At 35.8% G+C, this 16,586-nt stretch overlaps 2 protein-coding genes across 2 annotated transcripts in view; both read left to right on the top strand.

Annotated features, from left to right (window-relative positions):
- Positions 1-7,770, top strand: part of LOC111055091 (bromodomain-containing protein 8) — a 46,736-nt gene extending 38,966 nt beyond the window's left edge. Inside the window, exons 12-14 of the mRNA XM_039439138.1 lie at positions 1,434-2,110; positions 5,119-5,569; positions 7,397-7,770. Of these exons, the coding sequence (XP_039295072.1) occupies positions 1,434-2,110; positions 5,119-5,569; positions 7,397-7,720 (1,452 nt within the window). The 3' untranslated portion in view covers positions 7,721-7,770. The remainder of the gene's footprint in view (positions 1-1,433; positions 2,111-5,118; positions 5,570-7,396) is intronic.
- A 4,366-nt stretch (positions 7,771-12,136) lies between these two features.
- LOC120353861 (bromodomain-containing protein 8) lies at positions 12,137-14,807 on the top strand. The gene is made up of 4 exons (XM_039439145.1): positions 12,137-12,383; positions 13,308-13,485; positions 13,912-14,118; positions 14,687-14,807. Exons 1-4 carry the CDS (start codon positions 12,283-12,285, stop codon positions 14,717-14,719), a joined length of 519 nt encoding a protein of 172 aa, XP_039295079.1. The 5' UTR covers positions 12,137-12,282; the 3' UTR covers positions 14,720-14,807.
- Positions 14,808-16,586: the final 1,779 nt, after the last annotated feature.

The raw sequence follows: 16,586 nt of genomic DNA, 5'->3' as shown, positions 1-16,586 counted from the left end.
AGTTTCGTTCATTTCAAACAGTCATTTCTTAGTTTCCTTGCAGAATGAGATGAAGTTTGTAATTTTGACCATAATTAGTATATTATGATGAGAATTATCAATTATTAAGGCTTGAGAGTTGAAAAATCGTGTTCAGCGACCGAAAATACATAAGATAGCGTTCCTGAAATACATAATTTGAATGCATAGACTAGTAGGAGCGATGCGATAGACAGGCCATTACGCGCATTAATCATGGGGGAGGACCGCGCCGCAGCGTAACAGTGCTACTTATCCGCCTCCCACCGCCGCATCTATGATCGTAACCCTCAAACTATACATATCATTGGATTCAGCAAGAAACGGCCTACAACGTTTATTGGGAGCGTTTTCCTCTAAGTCGGCTAATTACTTGAATATTCGAGAAATAACAAAAAGTCCACAATAAAAAAATACATTTTTCGAGATATTTTATTTTTTTACGGAAAAACTATGCGGTTTATCGCAAAAATGTATAGGACCACATTGAAAGCCAGTTATGTGTACATAATATTGAGAAAAAATTAAAAGCTGTACTATGAATAGTAACTGCAGGACAGGCGATTTTATAAACGCGCGTTTTTTACAACTTACCCCCCTCCCCCCAAGCTGTCGACCACCCTGGGACGTGACGACATCGAGTTTCATATACACTAAAGACCCCCTAACAATAATCCGAAGTCAAATTCTCTGCCTCTCTCATGTATGCTCAATGTAAGCCAGCGCCTGGACTATTGTGACCTGGATCTCACCCCTACACACACATGTATAATCTCAAATTATAGAAAATTAGTATTTATTGAAAAAAATGCATTATTTGAATAAAGATTGACAGCCCCATTCATTTATTACACAAAAAACATTACAATATTAGAAAGAAAAAACAAGTGGTAGCCCAAAACTTCTCTTCCCAAATTCAGTTCATTAAATTGCAGTTGTCCAAAGATTGATTAAAATTTTTATCAATTTTTTTTTCTCTCTCTCTCTCCCTTTGGTAGAGAGTTAGTGGGAAGGATATTTTTAATATTCTTTCCTAAGAATGGACATTGATATGTCCAAAGCTCCACCAATTTATGTAGATGCATAACAATATAATTATCTATAGTTAATATATTACAAATTGCTTTTTCATATCATATACAGTTCAATAATTATTTTCTTAGTCTATATTATGTAAATTCATCTATGATTTTGCTGTATTGTAAGCTATTGTATATAAGTGTATAAGCCAGTATATATTGTAATCTACATAAATAAAGTACTCAATCAATCAATCCCTTTCTTCCTAAATTTAGTACAATTGTGTACAAATAGTATTTTGAATTTGAATCTCTCTTTCTAAATTTAGTTCCTTTTATTCAAATTGCCCAATGAGTCTTTTGAATTATGATAAACTTTTTCACTCTTGATTGCAGCTGGCCGGTGGTATAAAAGAAGAGCTTGTGGAAATTACTAGCACTGACATAGACCTAGCCACTGGAGAGGCGGCGGCTGCTGCACCAACGATGAAGGAGATAATAGAGGGCGCAGAGGTGGTCGTAGAGGGCCAACCAGATAATGGAGCGGTCATCGAGGAGGAGACGGTTGTCGACTCGACCGTTGTTGTCGACAACATAGTCGACTTCCCCACTTCGATAGTCGAAGAGTCGATAGTTGAAGAGACTACGGTCGCAACTCAAGGAGAGGAGGAGGAGGAGGTGGTTGTGAAGATAGAGGTAGGGGAGGAAGTCGAAGAGGTGGAGAAAGAAGTGGAAGTGAAGGTGGAACCGGAAGAAGTAGGGGAAGAAGAAGTGGTAGCACAGGAAGTGGTGGAAGACGAAGTTGTGGTGGAAACTGGCGGAGAAGCAGTGGTGGAGGAGGATGTGGTCGTGAATGAGGAGGTGACACAAGAACAAAGAGAGGAAGAGAAGGAAAGTGAGGAGAAGGAAAAGGAAAGTGAGGAGAAGGAGAAGGAAAGTGGGGAGAAGGTGGAGGAAGTTGCAGTGAAGGAGGAAGCTGAGGAGAAAGTAGAGGAGGAGAAGATTGTTGAGGAGGAGAAGGGTGAGGACGAGGAGGAAGAGAAGAGGGTGGTTGAGGAGGAACAAGTTGAGAGGTGTGTTGAGTTTTCTATTCCTGTTAGATTTATTTTGATTCATAGACTATAAGTCATTTAAAAGTCTACCTACATTTATAGAATTAACTTACTATAATGCAAATTTCGGTGAGCCGGCGTAGCTTAATCAGAGTGTACCAATATTATACTCTGTCCAGACTGCGATGAGCGCTGAAAGATTAAGCCGACCCTCCTACTACTCTCACACACAAGCGCAGTCTCTTTTTGTGTGTATGAGTTAAGGGACGGTCTGTTGACCTGTATACTAAGTAGTATACACATTATATCGATGGCACAAGTAGGCCGGGCGTGTGTGCCTGCGCGTGGAGGAGCGAGGGTCGGCTTAATCTTCCAGCGCTGATCGCAGTCTGGAGAGAGTATAGTCAGGTCCAAGGCCCTGAATGATGGATTCAAATTTGGAGGTCTTGCAAAAAGAAATCATGTGACAGTAGGATGGGCACTCAGTTGACTAGACTTTTTTGCGTTCCCTACATCAGTTATTCCCGTTTTACAAGGGCCGGTTTCCGTCTTCAAGGGCCGGTTTCCGAGCTCGAGATTTAGATAAGTTCTAGACTTTAAACAGCTGGAGTCAGAAAATTGGCTTTCCGAAACGGGGCGTAGTCGCAGTAAAACGACTAACGATTTGTAAATTAAATTTCGAAAAACTAGGAAATTGAACACAAAATAAAATAATGAGAAAATAGTGTGAAGTTTCAGGTATTTTGAATTATTTAGGATCATTTCAAGGAAAACGTTTCCATTATAGAAATGAGAAAATGAAGATTATCATAAATACTACGACTATGCCCAGTTTCGGAAAGTCAATTTTCTGACTCCAGCTGTTTAAAGTATAGAACTAGACCTTGGCTAAATCCCGAGCTCGGAAACCGGCCATAAAAGAACCGGAAATAGTATCTGCTGTAGAACTCGAAAGGAGAATCACATATTTTCAAACTATGGTGTATTGAATATTTTTTTTACTTTCCTTGCCCTATTACCATAGGTAAGGAAAGTATTTCTTCCCGAAAAAAATTAAGGTACCCCAATTTCTGAATTTCTATACGTTTCAAGGTCCCCTGAGTCCAAAAAAGTGGTTTTTGGGTATTGGTCTGTGTGTGTGTGTGTGTGTGTGTGTGTGTGTGTGTGTGTGTGTGTGTGTGTACACGTTATCTCATCTCCCAATTAACGTAATGACTTGAAATTTGGAACTCAAGGTCCTTACAAAATAAGGATCCGACACGAACAATTTCGATAAAATGCAATCCAAGATGGCGGCTAAAATGGAGAAAATGTTGTCAAAAACAGGGTTTTTCGCGATTTTCTCGAAAACGGCTCCAACGATTTTGATTAAATTTATACCTAAAATAGTAATTGAAAAGCTCTATCAACTGCCACTAGTCTCATATCTGTAAAAATTTCAGGAGCTCCGCCCCATCTATGCAAAGTTTGATTTTAGATTCTCAATTATCAGGCTTCAGATACAATTAAAACAAAAAATTCCAAGTGGAAAAGATTGAGCATGAAAATCTCTACAATTAATGTTCAGTAACATTTTCACATAAAATTGAAAATAAGTTCGAAATTCGAGAAAATGTGATCATCCAATTGCAAACTGTTGGCAACTGTTGATTCTATTAAATGATTCACTATGAAGAGATAGCAGACCTCGTATGTCTCCAGCGTTATTGTCCTGTCACCAGCTGGCTCAGATCTTTGTTTATAAGTAGACTTGTGATGCGCGTTAACACTAGCGTCAGGTGATCAATTCTCATAACGGCAAGGAAAGTTGTGTGAGTGCGCCACACCAGATTTTTTTATCATAATATTATATGTATGCTCATTTTTTATAGATTTATTATAAGTTTTATTCTCACAAATATTCATGATCATGGCATAATTTTCAGTTGTATGTTGAGTTTCAACTGATCACCCAATTCACGATGATGTCATAAGCATCGAAACTTGTGTTTTGTGAACCGTAAACTTAACTAGTAAAACGACAAAACGACAAAAATGATTATAGTGTTAATGATATAAATTCTCATGGAAAAATTGTGCATCTCTGATAGCATTATAGTTAAAACTATTTTGTATTATATAAAGTAGTTTCAAAGCATTGTTCAGAATTGAGAAGAAGGGGGTGCATGAATATTCTTAAATTGTATTCATGATGAATCCAGTCGAGATCAGTCGAAATCAGCACTAACCTAGAGGTGCAATCATAGTGGAGAGGCGAAGGTGTTCAAGCTTGAAAGTGTTGAATGTAATGCTTGTATTCAAATGGTATTCAAATAATCCATGTATCCAAGGTTTCTACTTGACCTTGAATGCATTAAATGCAACCATAGAGAAACAATAGCGTGAGTAGATATCCCATGGTATAGGGCGTTTATGTCGCAACTTTTACTGTTATCTCAAGCCGATAGTCCACGTTGTTCTTTCCCGTGAAGCTGTGTGACGCTTGTAGTCTCTCATACTGTGCCGTTCATACACTCTCACCCCAGCAAAACAGTAAAAATCGACAATAATCGACAGTAATCAGCTTGAGATAACAGTAAAAGTTGTAACATAAACGCCCTATACCATGGGATATCTACTCACGCTATTGTTTATCTATGATGCATCACTCTAAGCTTGAAGCTTCCACTATGTTTTTTTAAAGTAAGATATCTTTTATTGCCATAAACAATGCAGTAATAGGCAAAAGTCAAAATACAAACAATACAATAAGTAACAAAATCATAACACTGGCGGAAATAACAATACAATAAAAGTTACAGTAGAAAGTGACAATACAACCAACCGAATACAGTCATACAAAAAAGCAACACACAAAACTGACTAAAACAACACTGTAGCACAAGTTTGCAGTAGGTGTGATGAGATGATTCAAAAGAGTTGATCCCGGTTGGTACAACAAAACTATAATAATGGCAATATTGTAGTTTCTTTGAGATCTTCACTCTTAATATTTATTCAATGTTTTAATAACTATTTTCTGTTTTCAGTATCGAAGAGACAGTGGTTGAAACAACCGAACCCCCCACCCCGCATCCAACCGAAGAAACCATCAAAGAGAAAGTTGAAACCAAAGACCTAACCGATGAAGAGGAAGAAAGCGAAGACAACACGAAAGAAGACGAGACGAAACCCGGAGACGAAAGTGCGGAGGCAAAGGAACCCGAGAAAGAAGATAAGGAGGAAGAAATGATATCGGAGGCAGCTGAAGCAACGAAGGAGGTGGAGGAGAAAGGAGGCGAAGAAGAGGAGTTGGAGGAGGAGGAGGAGAAGAAGAAGGAAGAGGAGGAAGGTGAGACTAGTGAGGAGGTTACGCGTGCGGATGTAAGTGCAGCTATTACTGTCTCTGTCAATGAGATCATGTCGTCTTCGTCTACCCCAAGTACTCCTACATCAGCAGTTTTGCCCAATATAATGTCCATCGCTTCTGATACTGTTTCGGTAAGTCTCATTATTACACATTCAGGTTTTTCGCCTTGTTTCACAAAAGTCTGTTGAATTTTAATGGTGATTAAATACCATAAAAACTAATCAGAGAAATCCTCTTTTCAAAGAAAGTGGTGAGAAAATTTTTATTAATTGGATTTTATGGGAGGATATATGGTATTTCTCCATAATTGAAAGAATAAGACGTTGATGTTGATATAGTGGTATTGATAGCATCAATGCCTTATTCTATCAAAATGTTTATTCTTTCCGAAGAAGCCTTTTCTCATTGGTTCCCGTGGCATTTAATCGTTGTTAAAATTTGATAGACTTTTGTGCAACCGGGTCTTTCATTTTGTTGCATGATGAACTAACATCTTGTGAGACCATATTCTCTATCATTTCATATTTAATCACTTTAATTCCCATATTAATTAATTGTATTTCAACTAAGGTTTTCGTCCTAATATGAGCTGTTGATAAATTAATAATTTTTTCACTTTTACAACTATTTGTAGAAGTATGATTGTAGTGAATCATATAGAATAGTGAATCACAAGTTTATTTTATTTTATCACATTAATCAATATCTTGAAGCATGTTTAATATTAACTTGATAGTAATGAATCGATAACTAACTATTAGACTCAATCTGATTGGTTTACCAAAGTGTGCTTGGCTAAAAGCCCGATTTTTATTGTTAATAGATAGGGCCCTTTATTTGATAGGAGCATGTTGATAATTATTAAGGATACGTGTCCTGTAAGCTTATTCTATTGTAGTTCAAATATTTAAAAATTTGATTCATATCCCCTGTGCAATCCAAAGTTAGTAGACAGACTCTGTCTACTAACGTTGTGCTTGTGTGCAATCAACATCAATATTCCCTTTTAAAGTCAGCTGATCAACAATTGCATTATAAAAATCGATAAGTTGACTATATTTATTATTATGATTTTTAGCATAACGCCACATTTTCCATTACTAGAATATTTATGGTGAATGAATTTATTTAGATCTTTACTCATTCGTATCCAGTTTGAATATTGCATAATATCGTTGTAGGATGGTAATAATAGTGAGTAAAATATTCAATGAATCATAATTTCAACCATCAATAATAATAATCATAAATTCAACCATTTTATTGTAGTGGAGGAATACATTACTAAAAGTCAAATTAATTCAAATCATCATTAAGACAAATCTTGGCTAACCTGTAAAGTGATGAGAAGTTTTGTGGCCGCGCTGATAAGTCATTGATAACATAAGTTAAGCTGCATGCGCTTGCTACTCCCGTTGAATGGGTAACCACTTTAAGACCCGAACTTATAAATACCATGCATGAGTTTCAAAATCGCTTTCTGGTAGCATGAAACCTTGTAAATTGACTCATATCTAATCTTCATTTATCTCTTTACTCACGCCCAAGCCTGGAGTTCATAATATGTGTATAATCATTTACATCATCATCATCATCAGCAGCAGCAGCAGCAAAAAAAAATATAGTTTTATACCATTTCGTGTTTTATTCTTAACAAAACAGCCGGAAATTATAGACGTGTCTCCGATTCTCTGTGAACTATTTCGTTTGTTTTGATTTCTCAATTTCTTTAAGATGATCAGAACGAGTTTTGGATTATACTGCTGATTAATTCGTTTCATTCCCTTAATTCTATTATTTGATTTCTTTATTCCTCTTTAGTTGATCAGGATGTATTCTCAATAGTAGCATGAAGTAATTAGTTTGTTTTAATTTCTCATTTTTTTAGTTGATCAGAACTTGTTTTCGATTTAACTTTTAAGTAACTAGTTTGTTTTTATTTCTCAATTTCTTTTTAGTTGGTCAATATGCGGTGCGGAGTTTGTGACGCAGCTGTTCCAAAGCGCGATATTATAGATTGCCCAAGATGTCATAAGAACTATCATTATTCATGTCAAACATGTTTCACGGAACCTAACTTTAGAAAGATGTCTGGTATTGCGAGATCCCAGTGGTCTTGTGCTAAATGCAGGAAATTAAAAAAAATGGCAAGAAAGGTACTGACCCTTGTGGTCAGTAATGGAGGGGCTGAGGAGGAAGAGAAAGGGTTGGTGAAGAAGAAGCGGAGGGGCAGTGTTACTGTTGATAGTGTAAGTATAGGGCCTTTCAGTGAAACGGGATGATTTCAATAAGTGACTACTTCTTTGAAATTTTTTTTCAAATTCAATGGGCATGAATGTAAAGTAAAACGGTTGCCATTATACGTAAAATTAATAATTTTTTTTCAATATATCATCTGCTATGATTATGATTATGATTTTTGAAGGGACGGATTCAAGGATCCAAAGGTTCAAAGAACCCCACACGTCAACCGAAGCTTATTGTGTTCCCAAGTAGTATGCTAGTTAGGCAAACCAATACCTGTGTCCTTTACAAGAACCAGAAGTTTTTCCTCAAGCTAACATCCAATTCATCACCTGGTTGCTTGTCGCAATCCAGTGTGATATGCTTGGCAGTCTCTTCAGACTGATTAGTCCTCGTGACCAACATGAGTTCCACTCCTGGCCTTCTTTGAAGGTCCTTCCGCTGAGGAAGGGGTTGCCAAGTTGCCTCTAGGACGCCCGGCCACTCTTGACCCACATTTGTGCCTGGAGTTTCACACATCTCTGGTCTCTTGGATTGTTCTTTTTGCCCCTCCGAAACTGCAGGGTCAAAAGCCTCACCTCTCCCAAGAAGTTTTGCCTGAATGGCCGCCCTTCTTTGAGCAGTGGTGAGTTTTAGCCTCTCCACCCACAAACTCGTGACCTACGTGAGTTCCACTCCTGGCTTTTTTTTGTAGGTCCTTTCGCTGAAGGAGGGGTCGAAAAATTGCTTCTAGAGCACCTAGTCACCCTCGACTCAGCCTCTTGACCCACATTTGTGCCTGGAGTTTCACCCATCTCTGGTCTCTTGGGTTTTTCTTATTGTCCCTCCGAAACTGCCTGATGGGGCAGATACCGTGGGTTTGAAGGCAAGTCAACTTCTGGAGTTGCCTTGCGGTCCCTTTTAGTCGCCTCCTACGACAAGCAGGGATACCAACCCACAGGGGGCTAGCATCTTCTAAATGTCCTTTATTGGAATCTATGCAAAGAAAAATTATTGGATTCAATAGTCATAAATATGGAGAAAAAAGTTAGCCTTTCTAAACTGAACTGCACAGTAAGTAAAACATTATTTTTTCATTATAACATAATTTACTAAATGATCTCTATTGGAATCTATATAATTTCAAGATTCTCTGAAATTTTGCAGCCTATTGATTGTTATTCCTTCAATTTTGACCCGAATTCGTTGTTTCAGGGCTGGGATAGTTCTAACAGATTCTGGGACAGTTTTGTTTTAATCAAGTAGCGCTATAAAATAAGATTTCAGGCTGTCACATCTATGGTGTGAGAGGGGGAGGGGACAACTGATTTAGCCCTTTTCCGGGAAATGACGCAACCTCGAAACATACCATTCACAGCGTTTATGGAAACTCTTGTAATATTGCAATCTTGTTTAGAAACAAACCACACTGCTGGATCCTGAACTCTGGAATAAGAACTATCCTAGCCCAAAAACGACGAGCTCGCTATGAAGTTGATCAAATGGTCTAGTGGTTAGGAGCGTTACAAACTTCGGTCTGCTAGCACCGCCTGGATCGTGGGTTCGAATCCTGTCGATGGCATGGACGTTTGATTATCCCATCTATTCACCAACGCACTTTCATTACCCATGCACAAATAAATGCTCATGTGGGCATCATCCGCAACAACAAAAAAAATATTTGCTAATACAATATGCTGCAAAATGTCATAGCAAACTTGAGAATAGCATAGATTCAAATGGACGACATTCAGCTAATGTTTTATTCAATTATTTTCTACTCATTATACAGTTAATGACAACATTTAGGACAATGATGACATTTAGCTTATGTTATAGAATTTTTTTTCACTCATTGTATAGTGAATGACAACCTTTTTAATCCATATTTTTATGACCATTGAATTAGAAAAATGGATTTTCTTTAAGTATTAGTAACTTATTGAAATCATCCCGTTTCACTGGAAGACCCTATTATTACTTACTTACTTGCCTGATACTTGAAATCTTCATCTTTGACCAGCAGGGCTGGATTGATTGCGTGAATGGAGGGATAAACGATGCACTTCAGGCAACAGGCTAAAAAACTTTTTACTGGTGATATTTTTCAAAGTTTTTCGATTTGTATACATTAATTTATCAAAATAAATATACATTCTCCCAGGAAACATTTTTTTTCGATTATTACTTTTTAAGATATGAGCGCTAAAATTCAAATTTAATTTGGGACAGATCATTTCAAATTCGGTAAGTTATATATTCATGAAATTCTGAGGATAAATTAATTCTTCATGATATTGTTGAATAAAAAATACTAAGGGCCGTTTGCACAGTGACAGTTTAAACTAAATTTCATTTTAAACTGGATTAAATCCGTATCAAGTCTCGTTTATTATAATGTGTTTCATTTTGAATTTAAGCCACTGATTGAATTCAGTTCAAGCTTTGACTTTGCAAACGGCCCTAAAAATATCAATTTTTGGGGAAGTTAATCCATTTTTTAAAAATGACTGAAAATAACTTGAGTTGAATCATTTTTTGGTTATTCTTGAGAATGGAATAACTTCCTCAAAAATTGATATTTCCAGGATTTTTTTTCATTGAATCGAAAATAGCCTATGATGAAGAAATTATTCTCAAAATTTCATGAATTTATCCCTTACCGAATTTGAAATGATCCGTCCCAAATATTTAAGCTTTAGGCGCTCATATCTCAAAAAGTGATAATCGGGGAAAAAATCCTGAGAAAATTCTTATTTTGATAACTTGATAGTAGGCCTATACAAATCGAAAAACTTTGAAAAATATCTCCAGTTGATAGTTATTTGTATATCTAGAGTGAGAAGTACAACTTTTCTCCCTGTGGGAAAAAGTTTGAAGCCCGAGGCGAAGCCGAGGGCAACAATTTTCCCGAGGGAGAAAAAGTATTTTTCGCTCGTGATGTACACAACATTTTTCCTCCATCTACATTTTTTTATAGAAACTGCAAATAAAATCATTCTAATAACTTACGTATTGGTGACAATGTTTCCTAACAACATAACCTAAAATCTAAAACCTAAAAACCGGTCGTCTGATTGGTACTGCCGATTGCACTATCTATCGGCAAAAGTTGTAACAATTATATCAGCTGGGCAGTTACCAAAAATGGCTGACTCCAGATCAAGCGGTTCAGATTTGAATTGCAGATCAAAAATATTTGTTGGCTGGTATTTTGAATAGAATAAAATATTTTTAAAATTGTATAAATTTTTATCGTCTACTAATATTAAGAATATAATATCATATATAATATCATATCAAACATATATTTCATGAGTTGATCAAATTTCTGGTTGTGGTATTGAATTCAGTTGACTCAATGACAGACACCTCTATTATGCTTTCTCATCTGAGCTTAGACCTTCTAACCTATTACCATGTAAGTTTTTAAAATAGAGATGCTTCCCATGTTATTTAAATGGAGTCACTTTTCCTCCCTAGGGAGTTTTTCTGTTTTTTACTACCGAGAGCGAAAAAGTGACACTTTAGTATTATGTTTTAGGGAGTAAAGTTAGTACTTTAGACAGTAGGTGGAGGAAAAAGTTTTTTTTTAGTCTGTTGGACAGTCCTATAGTCTGTGTAAAATAACTTGAGTCTTGGCCCTCCATCCGAAAAAAAATTACAAGGTTGCCAATTCGTGTAAAATTGCAACTTTCTCAAATTATAGTCTGTGTAAAACAAGTTGAGACTTGGCCGATGAAATTACAGAGTTGTCAAATCGTGTGAAATTGCAAATTTCTCAAATTTCCAATTCAACGTTGGAATTGGATGTAGAATATCATCCCCGATATCCTAGTAGTGCTAAAAAAGTTTCTGGATTGAAGAATTAAAAGGAAATTAAACTTTTATGATAACATTAGAAACATCGCAAAGATTTGTTTTTCTTTTGAATATCACTTCTCTGAGAATCATGGGGCGTCATGATTTGTAATAATTTTATATCAAATTAACGGGGAGAATGTCTCCATTTCTATTGGTGTCTGGATCAGTTTTATCCGACCTATAGTTATTTTTTAATCAATGATTATGTTCGTCAATGTCGAGACATTTCGAGCAGAAAACATGAAATTTTCGACATGCTGGAAACTTTTTTGTTTTGAAAGATAAGTGGGTGGTGAAAGCAAGAAACTTTCTCAGAAATAATTGAAATTATTTTTTCAATTGCCAAAAATAGTCGGAAGTTCGTATTTTGGTCTCCAAGGAATTTTAAAGTTAGGAGAGCGGTTGAATCCTTCAACCCTGAAACTTTTTTTGCACTACTAGGATAGCTGAGAGGATTAAATGAAGCTGGCTTTATAATTCAAACATTGGTCTATTACTTTCAATTGAACCAAATCCTTTTCAATTCGTTCAAAATTCAATTGGCTGATTATCACTTCACTGCATTCTAAAAATATTACTGTTCCTGTGACTCTTTTCAAATAATAGCCTACTTATTATCAATTAACTCACAGATATTCAATTTTTTTAAATTCGATGAAAAATTAATCAATTAAACAGGCAGGCATTATTTTAATAGAATGATAATGTTGTTTACAGCGAGGATAAAGCAGCTCTGCAAGCTTGGAAGAAGTCGATAATGCTTGTGTACAATAGGCTGGCAACACACAAGTATGCTTCCTTGTTTCTCAAGCCTATAACCAATGAGCAGGCCCTTGGATATCATTCGGTCATACACAGGTGACAATCTACATTTCCTTCAATAATTTATTTTATATTTATACGTTTTTATATTTAAACATTTCTCAATTTGTTATATTTAATAATCATTTTCGTTTTATTACCTGAGGTTTCTCAAAATTTATGTATTTGAAAATGATTATGTGGCAATATTACAGATTGGCACATTATTGGATCTAGCTAGTTTACCTACTTATTACATTCGCAGATGGTTGCTCCTTGCTCAAAGAATGTTTATTGTGGTAATTGACTTTTTTACATAAACACAACATGAGCCTGTTATAGGAGAAGTCCATCATTATATTATGTTTATTCAATATCAATCATCATTGATTTCAATAACAAAACAATAATCTATCAACCCCTTCTTGTTATCCCATCATACTCGCTGTATATTGATGTAATTCATGATTTTCCAATAAACGAATCACTTTTTAAAAAGACTATTTATTTTCAAACACAAGTTCAAATAACGAATTACTCTGATATACATTCAGAGGAGATCTGATTCGCTCGATGGGACTGAAAACAGAACTAAAAATCAACTGCATTCTAATAGTTAATCACAATACTGCTGAGTCTGACTTTAAATTTAATAGTACAATACATTGATTGTATGCAGTTTTTTACTCATTTAACTTGTAAATAATTGATTTTATTTACCATAACAATTTCAAATAACATATAAATATATTGGTTAACTTTTTTGTGATTTTAATTTTTAGCTAAATATATTCATTTATAAAACTGTGTTCAATTCTACTGTATTCCTTTGTAACTTACTGAGTTTATGTCTATTAGATTTGCTGTCTTTCATGTAGAACCTACTTTATCAACTTCTCAACCCTATTCATCAGGAAATACATTTTTTTTATTTTTGCAATAAATAAATTTTAAATGTGAAATGTATGATATTATTTGTAGGCCAATGGATTTGTCGACTATAAAGAAGAATATCGAACTGGGTAACCTGCGCACTACGGTGGAGTTCCAGCGTGACATGATGCTCATGTTCCAGAACGCCATCATGTACAACAACAAGAAAACATTGGTCTATGAGATGGCCACCGAAATGCAGGCTGAATGCATACAGCACATACAGGTCAGCTCACATTTCAATATTATTATTATTTGCGTTCAGCACATCCAGTTCAATACAAAGGAATTGTTATTACTATTGTGAAACTCTTGTTAACTTAAATTCATACTTGTTATCTATTGTGAAACTCGTGTTAACTTATATTGTGTATTCAATCAATCAATAATTTTATTCAATTCAACACAATATACATAAAAAAATCAAAATACAAAAAACAGGCTTCATGGTGGGGTGTGCTGAAAAGAAAGAAAATAGGAAAAATACCTAGCCAACTATGGTTTCCCATGTAATAGGAGTGTATAGAAGTGTTAGGACTACTCATCTCTCTTTGATTAGCCACTCACAAGCCTGAAGCTCATGTGCCTCCTTACGTTTAGATTATTCAATATACGTTTGAGATTTTATTCGAATACATTTTTGTTGTTTTAGTTGATGGTGGAAGCGATGGGCGAAGGAGTGCCGCTACGTAGCGAGGCTGACGAATCGGACACACTCAAGTTGACTCGCGGCAGCGGTCGAGTCGGCAAGAGCGTGGAGCCGTGGTCGCAGCAGACTGCGGCTGAGTCGTCGCGCAAGCGCAAACGCAGCTCACTGCCGCCCGACACCGCTCCCAGTGCCGGCAGCAAGAAGAAAAAGGTCGGTCACCATTGTTGCAAGTCTAATAATAATCTATAATATAATAAAAGAAAGTACTGGCTTATTACACGTACGGGATAGGAAATTCACTAATGACGCATCATCACGTCTGAACTACTGGACTGATTAACTTTAAATTTTGCATATTGATTCTCAATTTACTGAATTTGCAGTTTTATTTTTTATTTATTCTTATGGCTTTTATCGGCAGAGACATCCTTTTGGATGTTCTGCCTTGCCGTATTACCCAATGTCATTTCGTATCAACACTCAAGTTTATAGGTTATATATTGGGTTCATGTTTACAGTTAATTTATTGAACTGTCAGTCAATATAGTATCAAATAATTTCAATTCTACTGCAGAACATGCAGTAACACAGAATATTTTTAAATTTGCCAAACATCACCCAATAATATTATTGTTACCAAAGAACAAAGAACATTCATTCAATATTATTCACTTGAAGTTTTTTATGCATTAAGTTTTAAATTTACTCATATTTAAAAAAAAAAGTGTAGATAACTAATATTGTTAACTAACACTGTGTTGCTATGCTGTTTTTTCAGATGCAGGCAGATGACGAGGGAAAGAAAAACTAGAAGAGAAATATTATGATTTATCAAGAAGTATTTTTGTACATTGCAATAAAGACTGTAAATAACTAATAAAGATTTTTTATAGATTACATTTTATTTTATTCATTCATTTATTCAATCCTTTACAATTACTATACTTGAGACATTAGAGTTTGTTGAAAATCTACAGAATGATAAATTATTGAGATTAACTGGAGCCACAGTTGCGTTTGAGCTACTAAAATAACGTTTCTTATTATCACGCTACAATGAATTGTTTTTTATTTTTGAGCGACTAAATTTGAGCTTTTTTAGGTGAATTCCCAAATATTAGTATCAGAGAAGGTGTCCGGTAAAGTGAGAATATAATTCCCATAAGTTCCCATATGAGGCTAATAGCAAGATCAATGTTAGAAATATTGCACAGAAAAAACAGCCAGTTAAAGAAGTGTCAACGGTTCAATCTCCTTATAAAATCAAGTTGCATCATTATGCTGACAGTCAAGGAAGAAATGTTAGAAACGAGTTTATAAAGAAATGTAAGTACGATATCACTTCTTTCGTCAAATCAGGTGCCAAGTTTACCGACGTCCTGCCAGAAAAAATTGCAGAATTTGATCGAAACGACTTTTTGGTGATCCAAGCTGGCTCTAATGATGTGAGTAAAAATGAAGCGAAAAACATTCTTGTGGCTCTACGAAGGAATCTGGCGGCTCTCTACAGAACCAATGTTATTGTATTTTCGATTCCGCGCCGTTATGACTTGGTGAAGTGGTCCTGTGTGAACGAGTTGATAACAGAAACTAATAGAGCAATGAGGAAGATTTGTCAACTTTTCTCAAATTGTAATTTCATAGACATAAGCAACATAGGTGAAAGATTCCATACATCGCATGGCATGCACCTGAATGGATATGGTAAAAAGTATGTATGTGATAAAATTATTCAGTGTGTGACAACCCATATTACAAACTCTGAAGTATCTCCGCCAATTCCGCTTCATGGTTCTTTTTTAGTATAGATGACCGGACTGAATGGAACTGCCCGGACAGAATTGATTTGAATAATGAAATTTTTGGTGAAAGTAGCACTCATAAGAAAGTATGTTTTCTGAATCTACAAGGTATGTCTGGAAAATTGAACATTCTTACGCAAATGGCAGACCAGCAAAATTTCAGCGTTATGTGTTTTAGTGAGCACTGGCAGCGGAGTGATGCGCTGAAGTATGAGATAATTGAAGGCTACGTTCTAGCATCTAGCTATTGCAGGAAAACTCATGTAAGAGGAGGCGTGGCTGTTTACCTGAAACAAGACCTAGCATATGAGGAGATTGAGTTGGATTGGTTATGTGAGGAGCGGATATTTGAAGCAGCCGCAGTTGACCTTAAAGAATTGAGGGTGATTGTAGTGAGCTTGTACAGATCACCGTCGGGGGACCCGGTCATTTTTTTACAAAAGTTAGAACAGCTCCTATTCTATCTTTTTAAACTAAAAAGGGATATATTTATTGGTGGAGACTTTAATGCGCATTTTGACGTGACAACTGATCAAGCCTGTGTGAAAAATTTTAAAAACCTGTTGACAGAATTCAATATGCACTACATTAACAGCTTGCCAACACGTGATAGTGCATGTTTAGATAATGTCATCACAACAATGGATCAACAGCACTATGATATGGAAATACTTGATTTTGATTTCTCTGATCACTCTGGAATTACTGTTACATTTGAGACAAAGTTTAGAGGAAGAAAAGAACCTGTTTTTAAAAGTTTCAGAAGAGATTTGTCTATGGAGAGAATTAGAGTGTTGGAACGGCGATTGATGTTGGTGAATTGGATGCAGATGCTGGAAGGGGAAGAAGATGCTCAATTGACATTCAATAAATTTT

This window comes from Nilaparvata lugens, chromosome 12 (genome assembly GCF_014356525.2).
Source record: "Nilaparvata lugens isolate BPH chromosome 12, ASM1435652v1, whole genome shotgun sequence".
Classification (NCBI taxonomy): Eukaryota; Metazoa; Arthropoda; class Insecta; order Hemiptera; family Delphacidae; genus Nilaparvata; species Nilaparvata lugens.
The sequence above is the reverse complement of the archived record's forward strand: the minus strand, read 5'-3'. Positions and strand labels throughout refer to the sequence as shown.

Bases quoted from the DNA above. Each gene is read 5' to 3' on its own strand.
- LOC120353861 (XM_039439145.1), top strand. From the start codon at position 12,283: ATGCTTGTGTACAATAGGCTGGCAACACACAAGTATGCTTCCTTGTTT. The intron at 12,384-13,307 runs GTGACAATCTAC...TATTATTTGTAG, and splicing joins TATCATTCGGTCATACACAG to GCCAATGGATTTGTCGACTA. The intron at 14,119-14,686 runs GTCGGTCACCAT...CTGTTTTTTCAG, and splicing joins CCGGCAGCAAGAAGAAAAAG to ATGCAGGCAGATGACGAGGG.